Source organism: Lathamus discolor, chromosome 3 (assembly GCF_037157495.1).
Source record: "Lathamus discolor isolate bLatDis1 chromosome 3, bLatDis1.hap1, whole genome shotgun sequence".
NCBI classification, from domain to species: Eukaryota; Metazoa; Chordata; class Aves; order Psittaciformes; family Psittacidae; genus Lathamus; species Lathamus discolor.
In genome coordinates, this window is record NC_088886.1 from 433,559 (window position 1) to 449,160 (window position 15,602).

The 15,602-nt window shown below is 42.6% G+C and overlaps 1 protein-coding gene across 3 annotated transcripts in view; it reads left to right on the forward strand.

The window, feature by feature from the left end:
* The window catches only part of SLC44A5 (solute carrier family 44 member 5), a 105,694-nt gene that overhangs the window by 46,283 nt on the left and 43,809 nt on the right, over positions 1-15,602 (forward strand). For all 3 annotated transcript variants that reach the window (XM_065673011.1, XM_065673012.1, XM_065673013.1), the window contains one exon: positions 8,063-8,111. In XM_065673011.1, coding sequence (XP_065529083.1) covers positions 8,063-8,111 — 49 coding nt within the window. The remainder of the gene's footprint in view (positions 1-8,062; positions 8,112-15,602) is intronic.

Genomic DNA, 15,602 nt, shown 5'->3' on the forward strand with positions numbered 1-15,602 from the left:
CTTCTGCGTCCTTTTTACCCATGATGCAGAGTCCAGGCCACAGGCACTACGTATGTACATACCATAAAGAAACTTGCCTGGAAATCCTGAGACCAGTGACACTTCAATGGAGAAGGCTGACCTTATTTTCCAGGATGGTAAGAAAACCCAGCACTGAACTAGGCTCCAAGAATCACAAGTTTTAAAAGGAATATTATTGCATAGTCCTAATTAGCCACGTATCTGCGGGAGCATGTTCTCCATGTCATAGCCATAAGACAAAGTGAGTGACAACACATAATACACCCAGCTGACTATCAGTCTGTCCAAGAATTGTGCAATGTTTTTTTTCCTGAGGGGATGACTGTACAATCAACTTGTTGCCACGTTCACTTAACATTAGATAGAAAACTCTCTTTGACCAGCATGATATAATAACATTTCAAAGGTCCACAGCTAACATTCTCCTGATACCAGTGGTAACACTGGTGGTTGGGCAGATTTTGAAAGACACTGGTTGTCAAACAACTATAGACATAAAGGTGACTGAAAGCATATAGAGTTAGTATACTACAACTGAATTCACCACTAAGCTGCAGTTCTGGCATGTGATCAAGAATGTTAAGAGCTAGGGGAGGTTTTACACTTCCCTAAAGATCAAACAGCAAGTTTGCTGGCAGTTTGGATCACCTACACAGCTCCATTAAGGCTTCCATTCCTGTGGGCTTATTAGCTGTTCCCCAAAATTATTCTTTAGAGATTACATAATGTCTGTTCTTTTGCCTCCCAGCTTCCAGTTCTTATTCTTGTCCTGGGACTATTGCAGCCACAATTTCTTCTGGAATCATAGAATCATAGAATAGTTAGGGTTGGAAAGGACCTCAAGATCATCCAGTTCCAACCCCCCTGCCATGGGCAGGGACACCTCACACTAAACCATCCCACCCAAGGCTTCATCCAACCTGGCCTTGAACACTGCCAGGGATGGAGCACTCACAACCTCCCTGGGCAACCCATTCCAGTGCCTCACCACCCTAACAGGAAAGAATTTCCTCCTTAGATCCAATCTAAACTTCCCCTCTTTAAGTTTTAACCCATTACCCCTTGTCCTGTCACTACAGTCCCTGACGAAGAGTCCCTCCCCAGCATCCCTATAGGCCCCCTTCAGGTACTGGAAGGCTGCTATGAGGTCTCCACGCAGCCTTCTCTTCTCCAGGCTGAACAGCCCCAACTTCCTCAGCCTGTCTTCATACGGGAGGTGCTCCAGCCCCTGATCATCCTCGTGGCCTCCTCTGGACTTGTTCCAGCAGTTCCATGTCCTTTTTATGTTGAGGACACCAGAACTGCACACAATGCTCCAGGTGAGGTCTCACAAGAGCAGAGTAGAGGGGACAGGACCACCTCCTTCGCCCTGCTGGTCACGCTCCTTTTGATGCAGCCCAGGATACGGTTGGCTTTCTGGGCTGTGAGGGCACACTGAAGCCAGCTCACGTTCAGTTTCTCATCGACCAGCACCCCCAAGTCCTTCTCTGCAGGGCCGCTCTGAATCTCTTCTCTGCCCAACCCGTAGCTGTGCCTGGGATTCCCCCGACTCAGGTGTAGGACCTTGCACTTGTCATGGTTGAACTTCATCAGGTTGGCATCAGCCCACCTCACAAGCGTGTCAAGGTCCCTCTGGATGGCATCCCTTCCCTCCAGCGTATCAACCAGACCACACAGCTTGGTGTCATCGGCAAACTTGCTGAGGGCGCACTCAATCCCACTGTCCATGTCAGCGACGAAGATGTTAAACAAGACCGGTCCCAACACCGATCCCTGAGGGACACCACTCGTTACTGGTCTCCAGCCAGACATTGAGCCATTGACCACAACTCTTTGTGTGCGGCCATCCAGCCAGTTCTTTATCTTAAGTTACTGTCTTTATTTCTTAAGTTATTGTCCCCAATCACTTCTACTTGTACTATTTTGTTCAACCTAAATTAATATTTCGCATGCAAATATTTTACTGAGGTTTTGGATATTTATTTTATTAATTTGTAATGCTGAAGGTACCAGAGCTCATATGCACATGTGGCCACATGAAGGACAGCCAAGGGGGTCTCTCCTGGCATGCAGTGTTTCCAACAAACATGGCATTCGTAATCTAGCCTGTGATTTAATATAAGACCAAGACATTAAAACTCTAGTACGATTCTTTAATGTAGTAATATTGCTGACTCACATTTTGATGTCTAGCATCCGTTCACTGAAGCTTTTACAGTGAATTCACAACTTTTAAAAGATATTCACATTTAATTGCTCTGGTAAAAATCTGTCAGTGTGAATGGTTGACACAAAATAAAAACCCCACAGCCCTGAGTCAGGTTGAGTTTGTTGTCTTTGGGATGTAAAAATGGAATTCAGGGTGAGTTGCGTTCATCCCCTCATCAGCTTTTCTGGCTGAAGGCGCAGCAAACAGGGAGACTCATACTCTCACGATGAAAGAAATTTCAAAGGCGGCTACTGTTTAGTATGATTTATTACACAGGAGAGGAATCATAAATGTGCTTTTATTGTAATTGGAATTTATGTGTTTGTCAGTGTATGATCTCGTAACAAACAAGTTATACCTGAATCTTCCAAAGAGGAAAGAAAACCTGTGTGTGCCTGTAGAACAGGTACAGAGCTTATTGGAAGAGCTGTTTTTATACTAATGTCTACCTTTTGAATTCATATACTGCTTCTTTTGTGTCCTGCAGTAAGAATGCATTCTTTTATATTACTAGGACCATTAGGCTGTTTCTGTATAAGGAACTTTACATGTGATTTGCAATGTGGCTTAAGGTTGCCTAAAAAAAAGTAAAATAAAGTGGACTGCTACTAAACAGCAGTACATCTCAAACAGTCATTTGGATTCTCTGCAAAATGAGACAGTAGCCTTGCAAAGGCTAGGCTTTCAGATGGTACAAGACGACTCTGCTTCTGAAAGGGATAGATGAATTGAGTAAGAACTTGTGTTATTTTGGTTTTTCGTACTCCTACCCACAAGAGGCAGGCAGAAGCATCAGAATTTTCATATGATTTTTTAGAGAAACATCAAGTGGGATGAATCTCGCTCCATCCCGACACACCCCAAGCATTTCCTAGCGATCCAAGTTGTTGATTTGTGCTCATGCATCTTTGAGCATTGCAGTAGCAGATTGATACACTTGCCCTAAAGGAGTCATTACTGTTGCTGTGAGGCATTGTTATTGGAATACTATGGGTTACTTGAAGGTACCGATTTACTCCAGCAGGGGGAAGCAGCACATATACATACAGCTCCAACACCTTTCCAATAAAAGTACTGGTTAGTAAAAGGCCATGCCATTTCTAGGCACGGGCACGTGCATTGGTTGACCAAACACCAAGAAAGAAACCCGATGAAACTGGTAGTTATTAAAGCAGAAATAGTATTTTATTAGAGTTGGGCGATAAACTGCTGGCCAAATGCCATGTTAGTGTACATCTGTGCTTAGCACTGTTCAAGGCCTTCTGTTACTGTGCTATATCAGGATTTGCTGAAGCAGCCTTTGGCAGAGGTGCAGACTTGAGTAGGAGCACAGTGCCATCAGTCACTTGGCTTCCTTGCTTTTCTTTGTATTTGCCTATGGATAGCAGGAAGTCTAGTGAAGTATGAGAGTTCAGTCAAGGGTTAATATTTTACCAAATACCATTCTGCATCCTCATTATTTTTACCATCAGTTGCCGATAGTGGTTGTACTAAATATCTCACCTGATAAACATTTTAACATAGCTGTTATGTTCTGTAATAGTAATACTGGCTGTGGCTTCATGTCACAGACATCATTGGTGAACTGTAATAGATTATTCTTCTTTGCCCTTGTGTACTACTCAGTGACAGGGTTAACTTAAAAATGTTACTTCTGTTGTTCCTCCATGTAGTTCAGTCCTGTCTTGTAAAGCTATTGTAGGAATGCATATACAAGTGTATGTGTTTCTCATTACAGAATTCTACTATAGGTGTTTTGGTCATCTTTCATAGAGCATGGAAGTTTCCTGCTGGTCAGCATGGCCACACAGGGATTCTGTTCCTTTGTGGCTAAAAGGAGAAGTTGGTTGCTTTTCCTTTTTTCTTCTTTTTAATGGCTTCAGGCTTTCAGATTCACATTCTGTGATGCCATGTCATTCCTTTCACCGTGTAAGGGTCACAATATCAAAAGTAACAATGCTAAGACTTTCTAACACCAACTCCGCTGATCGCACTTTTGTGCTGTGCAGAATTGCAAAATGTAAATTTTATTAAGAAGATAAGTTAGTAAATTATGACTCCTTCTACAGAGAAATGTTCCACTTGACAGGAACAAAAGTTCGATCTACACAGACAGTGTACACTTTAGACTTGAACGTGTCAGAGTAAATCTTACTTTCCCTACTTGCATGGCTTGTACTTTGGGGCAGCTTGTCGCATGTGTACAGGAAGAAAGATGTGGCCAGCTGTGACGTGTGAAGACTTTTCTCTTGCAGCAGCACAGCCTACAAAAGCACAATAAATACCAACTGTGATACCTTATTCCCAGCAAAGCATCAGTGGTTTTTTTTTGGTTGTATTGATTTCTATAGGATTATTTTACAGATGCTATTCAGGTGCACACATTTCCCTTTCTGCTTATACCCTGTAGGTTATACAAGCTGATAAGAGTCATTCCTCTTTGTTCATGCTATCAGACTGGCTTGCAGAAGGTAGGCAAGGCACTGAGTGGTAACTTCCTGCTCACAGCTAGACTTGCCTCCTCTGGGACTTGCCATTCTCATTGGAGAGTCCCTGACACTCAGCTTTATTTTAAAATCTATTTAAATAGTATTTCAATGTATCTGTGCTTGCTGGGGGCAGCGTGCTAGCAGCACAGGAGCCTGCAGGCAGTGTCTCCCACAAGACAGCTTGCTAAAGTCATCCAGGTACAGCAACATGGATAGAGATGAGGAGAACTACTATGGAAAACACGGTAATTCACCTGCTTTCTTACAACAGTTTATAAGTGCCTGGTCTAAGTCTCACTTATTTCAACTGTGTTATTTCAACTTAGTTTAATGGGCTTGGATTGAGTCCCAGATGCTTTTCTGTAACTTCCTCAGTTATTAGCAATATCCTATTTTTTTCCAGCATGGTATTTGCAAGTCTATTCAGGTCACAGATCAAAGGTAAACTTTCCATATATACATTGCTGATTTTTATTTTAGAGAAGTAATTTAGATTTACTTTTTAAAATTATTACAGTGATGAAGTGCAACAACTAAATTCATATGCTGTTTGGAGTCAGGATTGGAAAATGAAATATTTTGTGAAATATTTCTTGTAATGCTATTATAATTCAATGTATAAATGTTTCCTGTTATAAATCAGCCTGTGAAATAGATCTCTCATCTCCAAAGAGTGAACGTAATCTCATTTTTTTTAATCTTTCCAAAAAATAACAGTCGTTATCCCATGGAAGTGCTTTCTTCCTTGTGCCTACCAAACTCCTACGGCTTGGAATTTGCTTTCTAAATACATTTGGGCTTTTATGGCAAAGGAAGTGATTCGCTTTTACCAGGAGTTATGTAAATACTAATAACATCAGTTATTAATATTCCCACCTCACCCCCAAATTGGTAATTAAGTAGGGAATATGAGAATGACACAAACAGTGATGCTACAGACTACTTCTGTCAGGAGATTTTTATGTCTTTTTAACTCAGAGTTATAATCTCATAGCACCCCTCCTCTTGCCTGATGGAGATGAAAGTCTCTATCTGAATCAGGGCTTATTTTCTGGAGTGTTCTGGGTTCATTTTCTTGGCTGTTAGTGCATATTAGTTTTCATTGTAGCAGTATTGTGGAGTTCACCTACTACACTTGAATATGCTCCATAAATACGTGTATCTTTTCATGTGCATTTTCTTTGTTCCATTTCATAAGCACACAGGCATGACATAAATAACAAAACTTGAGCTATTTACAATTTACTCTGTTAATAATGATCATATGGAAAGGAGGGCACTTGCGGAAACACATTGCATCTGGCCCAGCTGATTATGTTATACAACTATTCTACTTGATGGAGATATCCTGGATATCCAAGAGACAGCCCCTGTCAGCAAGCTTTCTCAATACAACACGAAATGACTTGAGACGCATCTATAAGCAGAATCTAAGTGTATGGCTTCCCTGCTGAAAGCCTATCGTGGTTTTGAAAATCTGGCTGCTTGCTGTGAATGGAGTTTGTCACTTTCATCAGTTTACAAAAATCCCTTTGAATTGTTAAATCATTCATCAAAATCCCTTTGGTTCTGCCCCCAGAAGTATTTTAACACTTGTCACCTGCACAGCTTCAGTGTTCATTCTACTTCATTGTTGAAACCATCAAGGAAATACTGAATAGCTTTGGAGGACAGGTTCCTCTGGTCATGGGAGCAAGCTGACTACTAACATTCAGGAGTGAGGCCTTGGGGTCTCAATGGATGGTTCAGTGGAAGTAGACTGTAAGAAAGGGTTATTAGGCATGGACAGAGATCAAACAGAAAAAGTTGTATGATTGTATAAGTCACGGCCAATATTTGTGTTGAATATCCCATGCAGTTCTGGCCCTTCCCTTTCCAGTGCTGTCTAGTAGCGCTGGAAAAGGTACAGAAAAGGAACAGAAGTATGACTAAAAGTATAGGATGGCTTACTTATGAGAAATGAGTGAAGAGAAGACAAGTAAAGAGGAATAACCTTTACAATATTTAGCTTTCCCAGTCTCTCCTGTGTTAAAATGCATTTGTTTTAGGAGCTTGGTAAGATGGACCTAAACACCTCAAATGAAGGGCAAATAGAATTTTATTATCTGCTGTGTTTATTGTACTGGCCTGTGTGTATTTTGATAAGTTTTTTCTGATAGAAACCAAGAACAAAGTGTGGTATTTAGTTAATAAGTAAGTTCTGCTTTTGAGTAGTTACTGAATTCTTCTCTGGTTGAACAAGTATTTTTTCTGTGGGCAGGGGAAAGCTTAGGCTGGTTCCACCCTTCAATACCAGGTATATTCAGAGGAGGAGATCCTTAAGAAAGCACTCTGAAATATTAATTTGTATTGTAGCATTGACATTTGAATGAAGAAGTAATTTTTCATTGCACAGTTTGTTTCAGTACATCTCCATTGCTACTGAACTTGGAAAAAAACCCACAAAACTGAACAGTTAGCTTCAAAAGGAAAAATCCCAAACCTGGTTTGTTGGGTGAAGGATGAAGTTGTTTCTCTCTCTTCATACAGCAGCTTGAAAGTTGAAAACTTAAATCCTGTGATAAATTTGTGTTACTCTTTCCTAAGTGAAATCATGCTGTAATTCACTGTCTTCAAGTCCATTTGAAGCACACAGTGGTGGGTTGGTATTTGACAGTTTCTTAATATAGTTTGGTAAGGAATATTGCTAGAGTATAAGCCAGAGCAGTTGCACTACCAAGCAGAGCTGTGTAGAGAGAGCAAGATCAGCCCAGAATTTCTGCAGTCTCCAGCCATGCTTCATCATCTCATAATCCCAGTGCAAAAAAGGCAAACCTGCAGCTCTGTGTCTATGCAGTCCTGCAACCAAAGCAGTGTGAACTGCAAATAACTCTGCAAGGCTGTAAGGAGAAGATTAGATACAGGTATGACTCAAAATTGGTTTTTAAAGAAAAACCAGAAGGGTTTAGCCTGCAGCTTCAGAGAGGTAGGTTCACCTTCTACCAAACACACTTAACGTGACTGCAAGACATAACCCTTATCTCTCAAATATCAGCAACTTTCTACTGTGAATACTGTGCAGAGGTTTACTGATAGGATGTATGTTGAGGTAATTTATTGTGTGGTATATGTGAGGCCCACAAAGTTTTTAAGATAGAAGAAAAAAAGCTTTGATCTCATCTACAAAAACTAGGTCATTATATTGGTGGATTACTGTTATTGCCTACTTGAAATGATTTTAACAGAACTGATTAAATAGGAATATATGGAAGATGGTCTTCAAAGATTGCTGCTAACATCCCCCTCTCTATAGATCTTATTTTAAATAAGGACATATTTTTATACTCTTTTATTTTAAATGCAGGTGAACCAAGGAAATTTGACCCAAAGTTCAGAGGACCTATCCATAACAGGTAAATAGCTTAACTCATTCATTTAATCCTTTCAGTTTTGCAGTGAGTGGGATAAATAACTTTGTTAACAAAACTTGTGAATCTGATTCTGCAATTCTTTTAAATCCAGAAGACAATCCTTACCACCTAGGGTGATGTGTGATTACCGGGGAATATTTAACTGTATGCTCTTTAGTTCTTTGTATTTGAATACCAATTCTGCACACCTCATTCTGTCTAGTACCTGCTGAATTACATTGTGATGACATAAGTAGGAACATTTGAGGTGTTTTCATGTTCTAGGATGCAGGACTGTGTGATGCACTCTGTCTGGTTTCATACAGCACAGGACTGGAACCCTCACACACTCTGCTCTTCAGCCGGCTTTCCTGCTCCCAAAGTCACCTCATTAAGGGACTGCCCTAGTTCTCTCCAGAGCATGTGCTGGGTGTGCACCATTCCTTTTGTACCTGAGCTGACAAGTGGGGTAAATCCCTGCTAGACAATTGGTAGTGCTTGGACAGTGGCAGGAGCACTGCCAGTGTTGGGGCTGACTGCTGGAGCCACCCAGCCCAGAAACCCTTGCTGGAGTGGACAGCTGTTACGTGTGTGGAGAGTCTCTCTCTGTGGTGAGTGAGACTACCTATGGTGCTGTGGGCTGCAGAGCTCGATCCTAAGATACTGCAATTTAATGGTATTTTTGAGCAGTCTATTACTGTGTGTGAGGAGTGGTGAAGCTCTGGTGGTGGTGTGACAGGAGGACTCCTGTCACTTTTACTGTTACTGTGTGATACTGTTGGTAAAAACTGTTTTTGCACTGTGGGTTGCTGTTACAGCTGTGTGGTTGCTGTGACAGCTTCTGCAATTCCACGTGTGTATATACAGTATGTGCGATTCTAACTGTACATTCCACAATAGCTTCTTAAAAACACAACCAAATGACTACAGTGCAACACCACTATACCATGTATGTTCAGTGCATTTTATAATGCTTTGGTGAGACAGTATGGTTGGAAGCAATGTAGCAAAGATCAGTTCCCTAAATGTGAAGCGTATGACTTCATTGTACAGCAGGCCGTAAGGCAGTGATAGCTACATTGCTTCTTACTGAGTATCCTTGCAATGAGGTGCACTTGGATTTAGATTCAACATACCATTTCTGCAAGATGCCCAAATGACTTTCCAGAATTCATCCCTGAAGATATGATGTATGATGTATTCACATCTCTGGCAGTGTTCAAGGCCAGGCTGGATGGGGCATGGAGCAACCTGACCTAGTGGAAGGTGTCCCTGCTCGTGGCATGGGAGTTGCAACTGGATGATCTTGGAAGGTCCCTTCCAACCCAAGCCATTCTGTGATTCTGTGAATTGCCTGACCTTCTGGGGTCATCAGTGCATGATGCATTTTTGGAGGTGCTGTAGAGTAGAAATGATGTTTTGAAGTTGGTAAGCACCAAGCTATCCCCCAAACCACTAAAAGCCTGAAAAACTGTGGAACTGAAAGCCAAGTCTGACTAATGATGTTTTAATGTCCAATAAGAATGGATTACTCCCACAATTTTTGTCAGATGCATTCTTTGCAAGGAGATTCAGTTGTCTGAACTTGTTTGTTTGTTTTATAGAACAGAGCTGTTGCCAGTGGTTATGTTGAACAATAGTGGGTAAGAGGAGTTATCAGCAAGGCAGTGTGTGTAGTGCTTTGCTAGTACCATCATTCTCAAGGGGGTTGTTTGTGGAGTTTGGTATATTTAATGCAAATATCTTTTTATTTAAAACAATTAAAATGCAATGTCCACGGTGTTGATTGACTCTAGGCCAACCAGCTCATGAAAATCCAAAATGATGCTATCAAGGTGATGTCTTTGGTATGACTACATCCTGCAGTCCTTTCAGGTTTTTCCATTCTCATTCTGCACCGTTCAGGACTGTCTGCCTCTGTTCTCCATAGAAATGTTCGTGTACAGTGAAATATGCATTGAAAACATGGATTATATCTAACCTAAAAGTAGCCCTGAAACATACTTCTTTGTTACAAAGCCTCCTAGCAGAACCATCTGGATAGACTTCACTCCATAGTGGGTGGTGCAGATGAAAGCATGTCTGTTACCACTTTCAAGGTTCAGTAGTTTACAAATGAAATTGCCCAGAAAGCATCTAAGAAATCATGGGCAATTTCTCAGAGCATCTTTGTCTGTCTTGTATGAGAGGACTGCAGCTTTGTGGTACCCTCATTTGAACACATACACACTGTTCTTGTCTATGCAACATGTATTTCTTCTTTTCCTTTCTGAAAGCTAATAATTTTAGAAATAAATGAAAATGTTTGTTTAGAGAACATCCTTATGATACTGCCGGTATCATGATATTGCACTGTGTACAGCAATGAATTTAAGTGATAGTTTAGGGATGTTATTAAGCGTTAACCTATGTGGATTTCTACCAGAAAATGCCTGTAAGGAGGTTTGTATATTGAATCCACCCTGTGAGCAGTAGCTCAGCCTTTTCTCAACTCAAAATGATGCAGCAGGATTCCTGTAGGCAAATTCCTTGAGGAAAATACAAACTCCTGGTGTTCCTGTCAGTCTGAGCTGGAGGCATGCACCTTCCTCACACCAGATCTGATGATCAGCTTAACTGAATGCACGCGAGACAAAATCTGGCACATCATATTTTAAGTCTAAGCTATCTCTTACTCCTCAAAGGCAGAAATTTCCTCCATGCCATCTGTCCCTGCCCCAGGAGGTTCACCCCCAGGAGCAGAGTGAGTTGGGCATCTCTCAGTTTCCGGATGTATGGACACTTTTCTGCTGTCACAACCCTAAAGCTAGCTAGCTGTCTGTCTGTCTGTCCCATTGGCACTGAAATGGTCTCTCATACTGGACTTCAGGCAGATTTGTCACGTGAGAGGAGGGCTCTGTTGCATGGTCTCAGTGTTTCATGCCAATGCCAGGCAAAGGGGGAATGCTATGGGGAAGGCTTGCCATTAATAAGAAATCCAGATAAGAGTGTGTTATGCTTCTTTAAGAATAAAAAAGCATTTCTTCCAGCAACATCATCATAAGATATCTTACATATGTTTGTGGATAAATCAGTCAGGTACCACCATACGGGGGGAAACAAGCTTCTCCTTTTTCCTAGTGCAATGATACTATTTTGAGTATGAAATGAACTGTCTTCCTTCACTTAGATTTTCCCTAAATTTCAGCAAGTGAATTTATAGGGTCAACATAACCATGGCATCTTTTTCTAAACTGCTTTGGCAAAATCAAATGAGTAAATCACGCTTCTGACTTACCTCCAATTTTGTGGAGTTTATCTTGACTCTTTCCCTTGCCCCTTGTTATTTTTCTCCCTCTTCTATGTATTCTTCTCTTGGCCTTTTCTTGTCTTCCTCTTGCTGGTTAGACACACTGTAGATTTCTTTTTCTTGTTATGTTTTACAAACTCCTGGGCCATCTTTAATTGTTCAATGTCTTTCTAGAAATTCAGTGTTCTTGTTAAGATGAAGATCACCTTTTTCGCTGTGGCTAGAAAATATAGTTAATGGGTTCCCAGGCGAATTGAAGACCAGTAAATGTCCATAAGCATTGAGTTATCTTTAGGAGTCTGAAAAAACCTAATGAAAATTGCTGACTGTAACTAGCAATACAAACTTGACCTTCTCATAAATACAAGTGCATCACTTATAGATGTCTCCATGCACATCACTTGATACTGCGGTCAGTATTGAAATTATAAACAATTTTTGACATTTAAGTTATCCTTTATGCTTTTTAGACTAAATAGCCTGCTGAATATGAAAGACTGCTGTAGATAAATGTTGGTAGAATATAACATTACTTCTCCTGCTACTGGTATTTTATTGGTCCGTCTTATGTTCCATTGCGTGGTGTTTGTATCAACATAACATTCCACATACTCACTAATATGAATGGGGAAGCCTACATTTTATTTTGAATTCTTGTTTGATGTTGCTGAATTGGGGCATTCCGTGTCTACAGATGTTGAGCATTTCCAGATACTGAAGTCTGGGTGTTGCAGAGCTAAACAGTACTTGATAAAGCACTGTACCTGTACTAAGACATACCAACGTAGTAAGTCCATGCAAGTCAGTGCAGATCAATCATACTCATTAAGAAAATGCAGAATTTAAGTTGACAGAAAACATCTTGTGGTGAAAACTTGCATAAATACCTTTTTCCGTGTGTTTTGGCCTTCTTGGTAGAAGTAGCAATTCTGGGGGGATTTGAAAGCAACTTTCTCTGCAAATATTTAGTTTTTGGGTGCCCTGCACATTTATTCAGCTGTGCAGGATGATGCCTTCAGTGCCACTGTGCTGATAGAAATGCCCATTTGTACACAAGATCTGGCTTCTCAGTTCAGCCTCAATGGAGAAAGGGGTCTTCAGAACTATTAAAGGCATTGGGTGGCACAGTGTAACACCACCTTGACACAATGTGGTTTAGGGAAGTCTCAGAACACAAGCCGTCAGTCAAGCAGGGAAGAGGAATTCAGAAGCAAGGACACTAGTGGTCACCTTAATGTGTCAGCAGAGTTGAAAGTGGTAACCTGGAACTCACACTGTGAACATCTTGAGCCTCGTTTTCTCTGCAGATGCACAGTGCCGGGCTCAGGGCTATTTGTAGGTGCTAATATCTGCTCGTGCTGCTTCCCTAATGAATGTTGTAGTTTCTTGCTAGTGCAGCATCTTGAGTGAAATTGCACTTGTGACAGATTGGGCATGAAACTGCTGAACAGAGCGAGGTTCTAGACAATGAAATGCATAAACTGTCAATGAATAAATGGCTTTTAGGCACTAATCTGTGTGGATGATTTTATCTTTGCATTCATTTATTTGCTAGGATGCCATGCACAAAGTATTCTTTCCGTGCACTGCCACACATAACCTGCCAAAAGAAGCCAAGGAGCGTGACCAGCAGGTCGAAGGAGGTGATCCTGCCCCTCTACTCTGCTCTTGTGAGACCTTACCTGGAGCATTGTGTGCAGTTCTGGTGTCCTCAATATAAAAAAGGACATGGAACTGCTGGAACAAGTCCAGAGGAGGCCACGAGGATGATCAGGGGACTGGAGCACCTCCCGTATGAAGACAGGCTGAGGAAGTTGGGGCTGTTCAGCCTGGAGAAGAGAAGGCTGCGTGGAGACCTCATAGCAGCCTTCCAATATCTGAAGGGAGCCTATAAGGGTGCAGGGAGGGAGTCTTCATTAGGGACTGTAGTGATAGGACAAGGGGTAATGGGTTTAAAGTTAAACAGAGGAAGTTTAGATTGGATCTAAGGAAGAAGCTCTTTACTATAAGGGTGGTGAGGCATTGGAACGGGTTGCCCAGGGAGGTTGTGAATGCTCCATCCCTGGCAGTGTTCAAGGCCACATTGGACAAAGCCTTGGGTGACATGGTCTAATGTGAGGTGTCCCTGCCCATAGCAGGAGGATTGGAACTGGATGATCTTAAGGTCTTTTCCAACCCAAACTATTCTGTGATTCTATGATTCTATGGTATGTTTCTGAGAGACAGTGGAAAGCAAAGGAAGCTCCATAAATTCAGCTAAATGACAGCAGTAAGCAGTAAAATGGGATGCAGGAGGCTGAACCGGGCACTTAACCAAATGAAGGGCTTTCATGACATCACCTGAAAATGATGAATTGGGTGGTTTTATTAGCAGTTTATTTCTGTCTTCAAATGCAGACTCACTGTGGTTTGGCTCAGATTATGGAACCTGGTTATCTCAAAAGTACCAAGACCCATCATAATTTCCAATATTGCCTGTTAGCAAAAGCACTTTGAATGTTTTCATCATCTCCACCATAAGAAATGTGAAGTGTTTTTTATCATTAATCTTTGACTGTTTACACATCATTATTAAAGTGGGGTCATGCTATCTGTAAGCAAGATCCTAGAGCCCGTATGATGAGCAGTGTTCTTGGTTCCTATACTCATAATCCTATTTTCATTAATCCATCTTCCTTGGGGTTCAGTTTAACAGTTCAGTCTCCCGTGTAATTTTACTCTGCCTCATTAGCCTGAAACAAAGCGAAAAAGCAGATTTGCCATAACAGGCCACCTTCTTAGTTTGAAAAAAAGAATATCAAATCTATTTTTAGTCAGAGCATGGCTGGAGAATTTCTGATTAGGTTTCAGTAGTAAGCATGGGCTTCCAGGATTTCCTGTTTCAAGGCAATTCCCATCATTCCAGTTCCTGCACCTTTGGAAACTCCCAGACTCTTCACGGTGCAGCCTTGTGTCTTTACAGAGTTATTTTGATTTATTCATTTCGTTGTTTTACATTTTTCTTCTTCTCCTGTGGAGCCTTTGGTCTATGAGGTAATACTGTGATCTCATGGAAAGTGAGCTCCTTGAGCTGACAACAGAGTGCAACAGAGCCGGGGTTTCACCCATAGTATCTTGTAAAATAAGCCGCTATTTCACGTGAACAACATTTAGTCTTGTGAACGGTTTCAAATTTTTCTGAAGCCACCCAAAAGAGGATTTATGTACTTCTCATAATGTGAAATACCGATATAACAGCAATACTTTTGTGCTTTTACGCAGAACCGAAGATCCTATGTTCTGGTAAAGTGTTGGTGGGTACTTGTTTGTGATGGCTCTGCAAAACTTTAAAAGGGAGCTTTAGCACAAATGGCGTAACCTCTAATTGCATTTAGTATCATAAAATGAGACCTACGAGAACTGGACTGGCAGAGGTCCTTGACACCATAGGAGTTGTAATTAAAGTCCTTTGTGGTGCCGTATTTCTCCTGAGACGCCTCGAATTAAACACCGTACCTCTCGGAAACGGCTCTGGTGGGCGGGAGCCGCGCTTGGACTGCGAGGTGAGCGCCTCGAGCGAGGGCGCCCTCAGCCCCGGGCGGGGAAGCTCAGCCCAGACGGCAGCGGCCGCGCAGAGCCCGCGGCTCAGCTGACTCACCGGCGGCGGGGCCGGGAGGGCGGCCCCAGCCCTGGCTGGGTCAAAACCTGCCCCCGGGAGCGCGAGCGGCCGGGAGTGGGGCGGCCCCGGCGGGTCGGGGCGGTGAGCGCCCGCTGTGCGAGCAGGGCCCGCGCTGGGAGCTCTGCTCTGCCTGCCCCGGCGGTGCCCAGCGTAGGCACCCAGACAGCGCCCATGAGAGGGGAGGCTGCAGGGCAGAGCTCGCAGTGTAGAGGGTGCCCGCACTGCTCTGGTGAGGGGAGGGTGCACGACGGGCAGGGCTGCGCTCGGTGCTCCCTGGTGGGGGTCCTCCTGCAGCAGGGGCTGGGCTGCGGGATGCTATTAACAGGCTGCAAGATGTCAGGGTAGCTGAGAGGAAGCAGGGCTGGTTGCTCCAGGCCCAAGCTGTGCAGGGGCCTCAAGCGTCCGCTCTAGCTCATGGAGGAAAGAAGGAGGCCACCAACCCGGGAAGCTGGGAGACCGCAACAAAAAAAGGAGGAAGAGGACAATTAAAAATAAGGGGCTTCCTCCTAAATCTGTTGTCCCCACGCAGAACCGCTTTGCTGTCCTG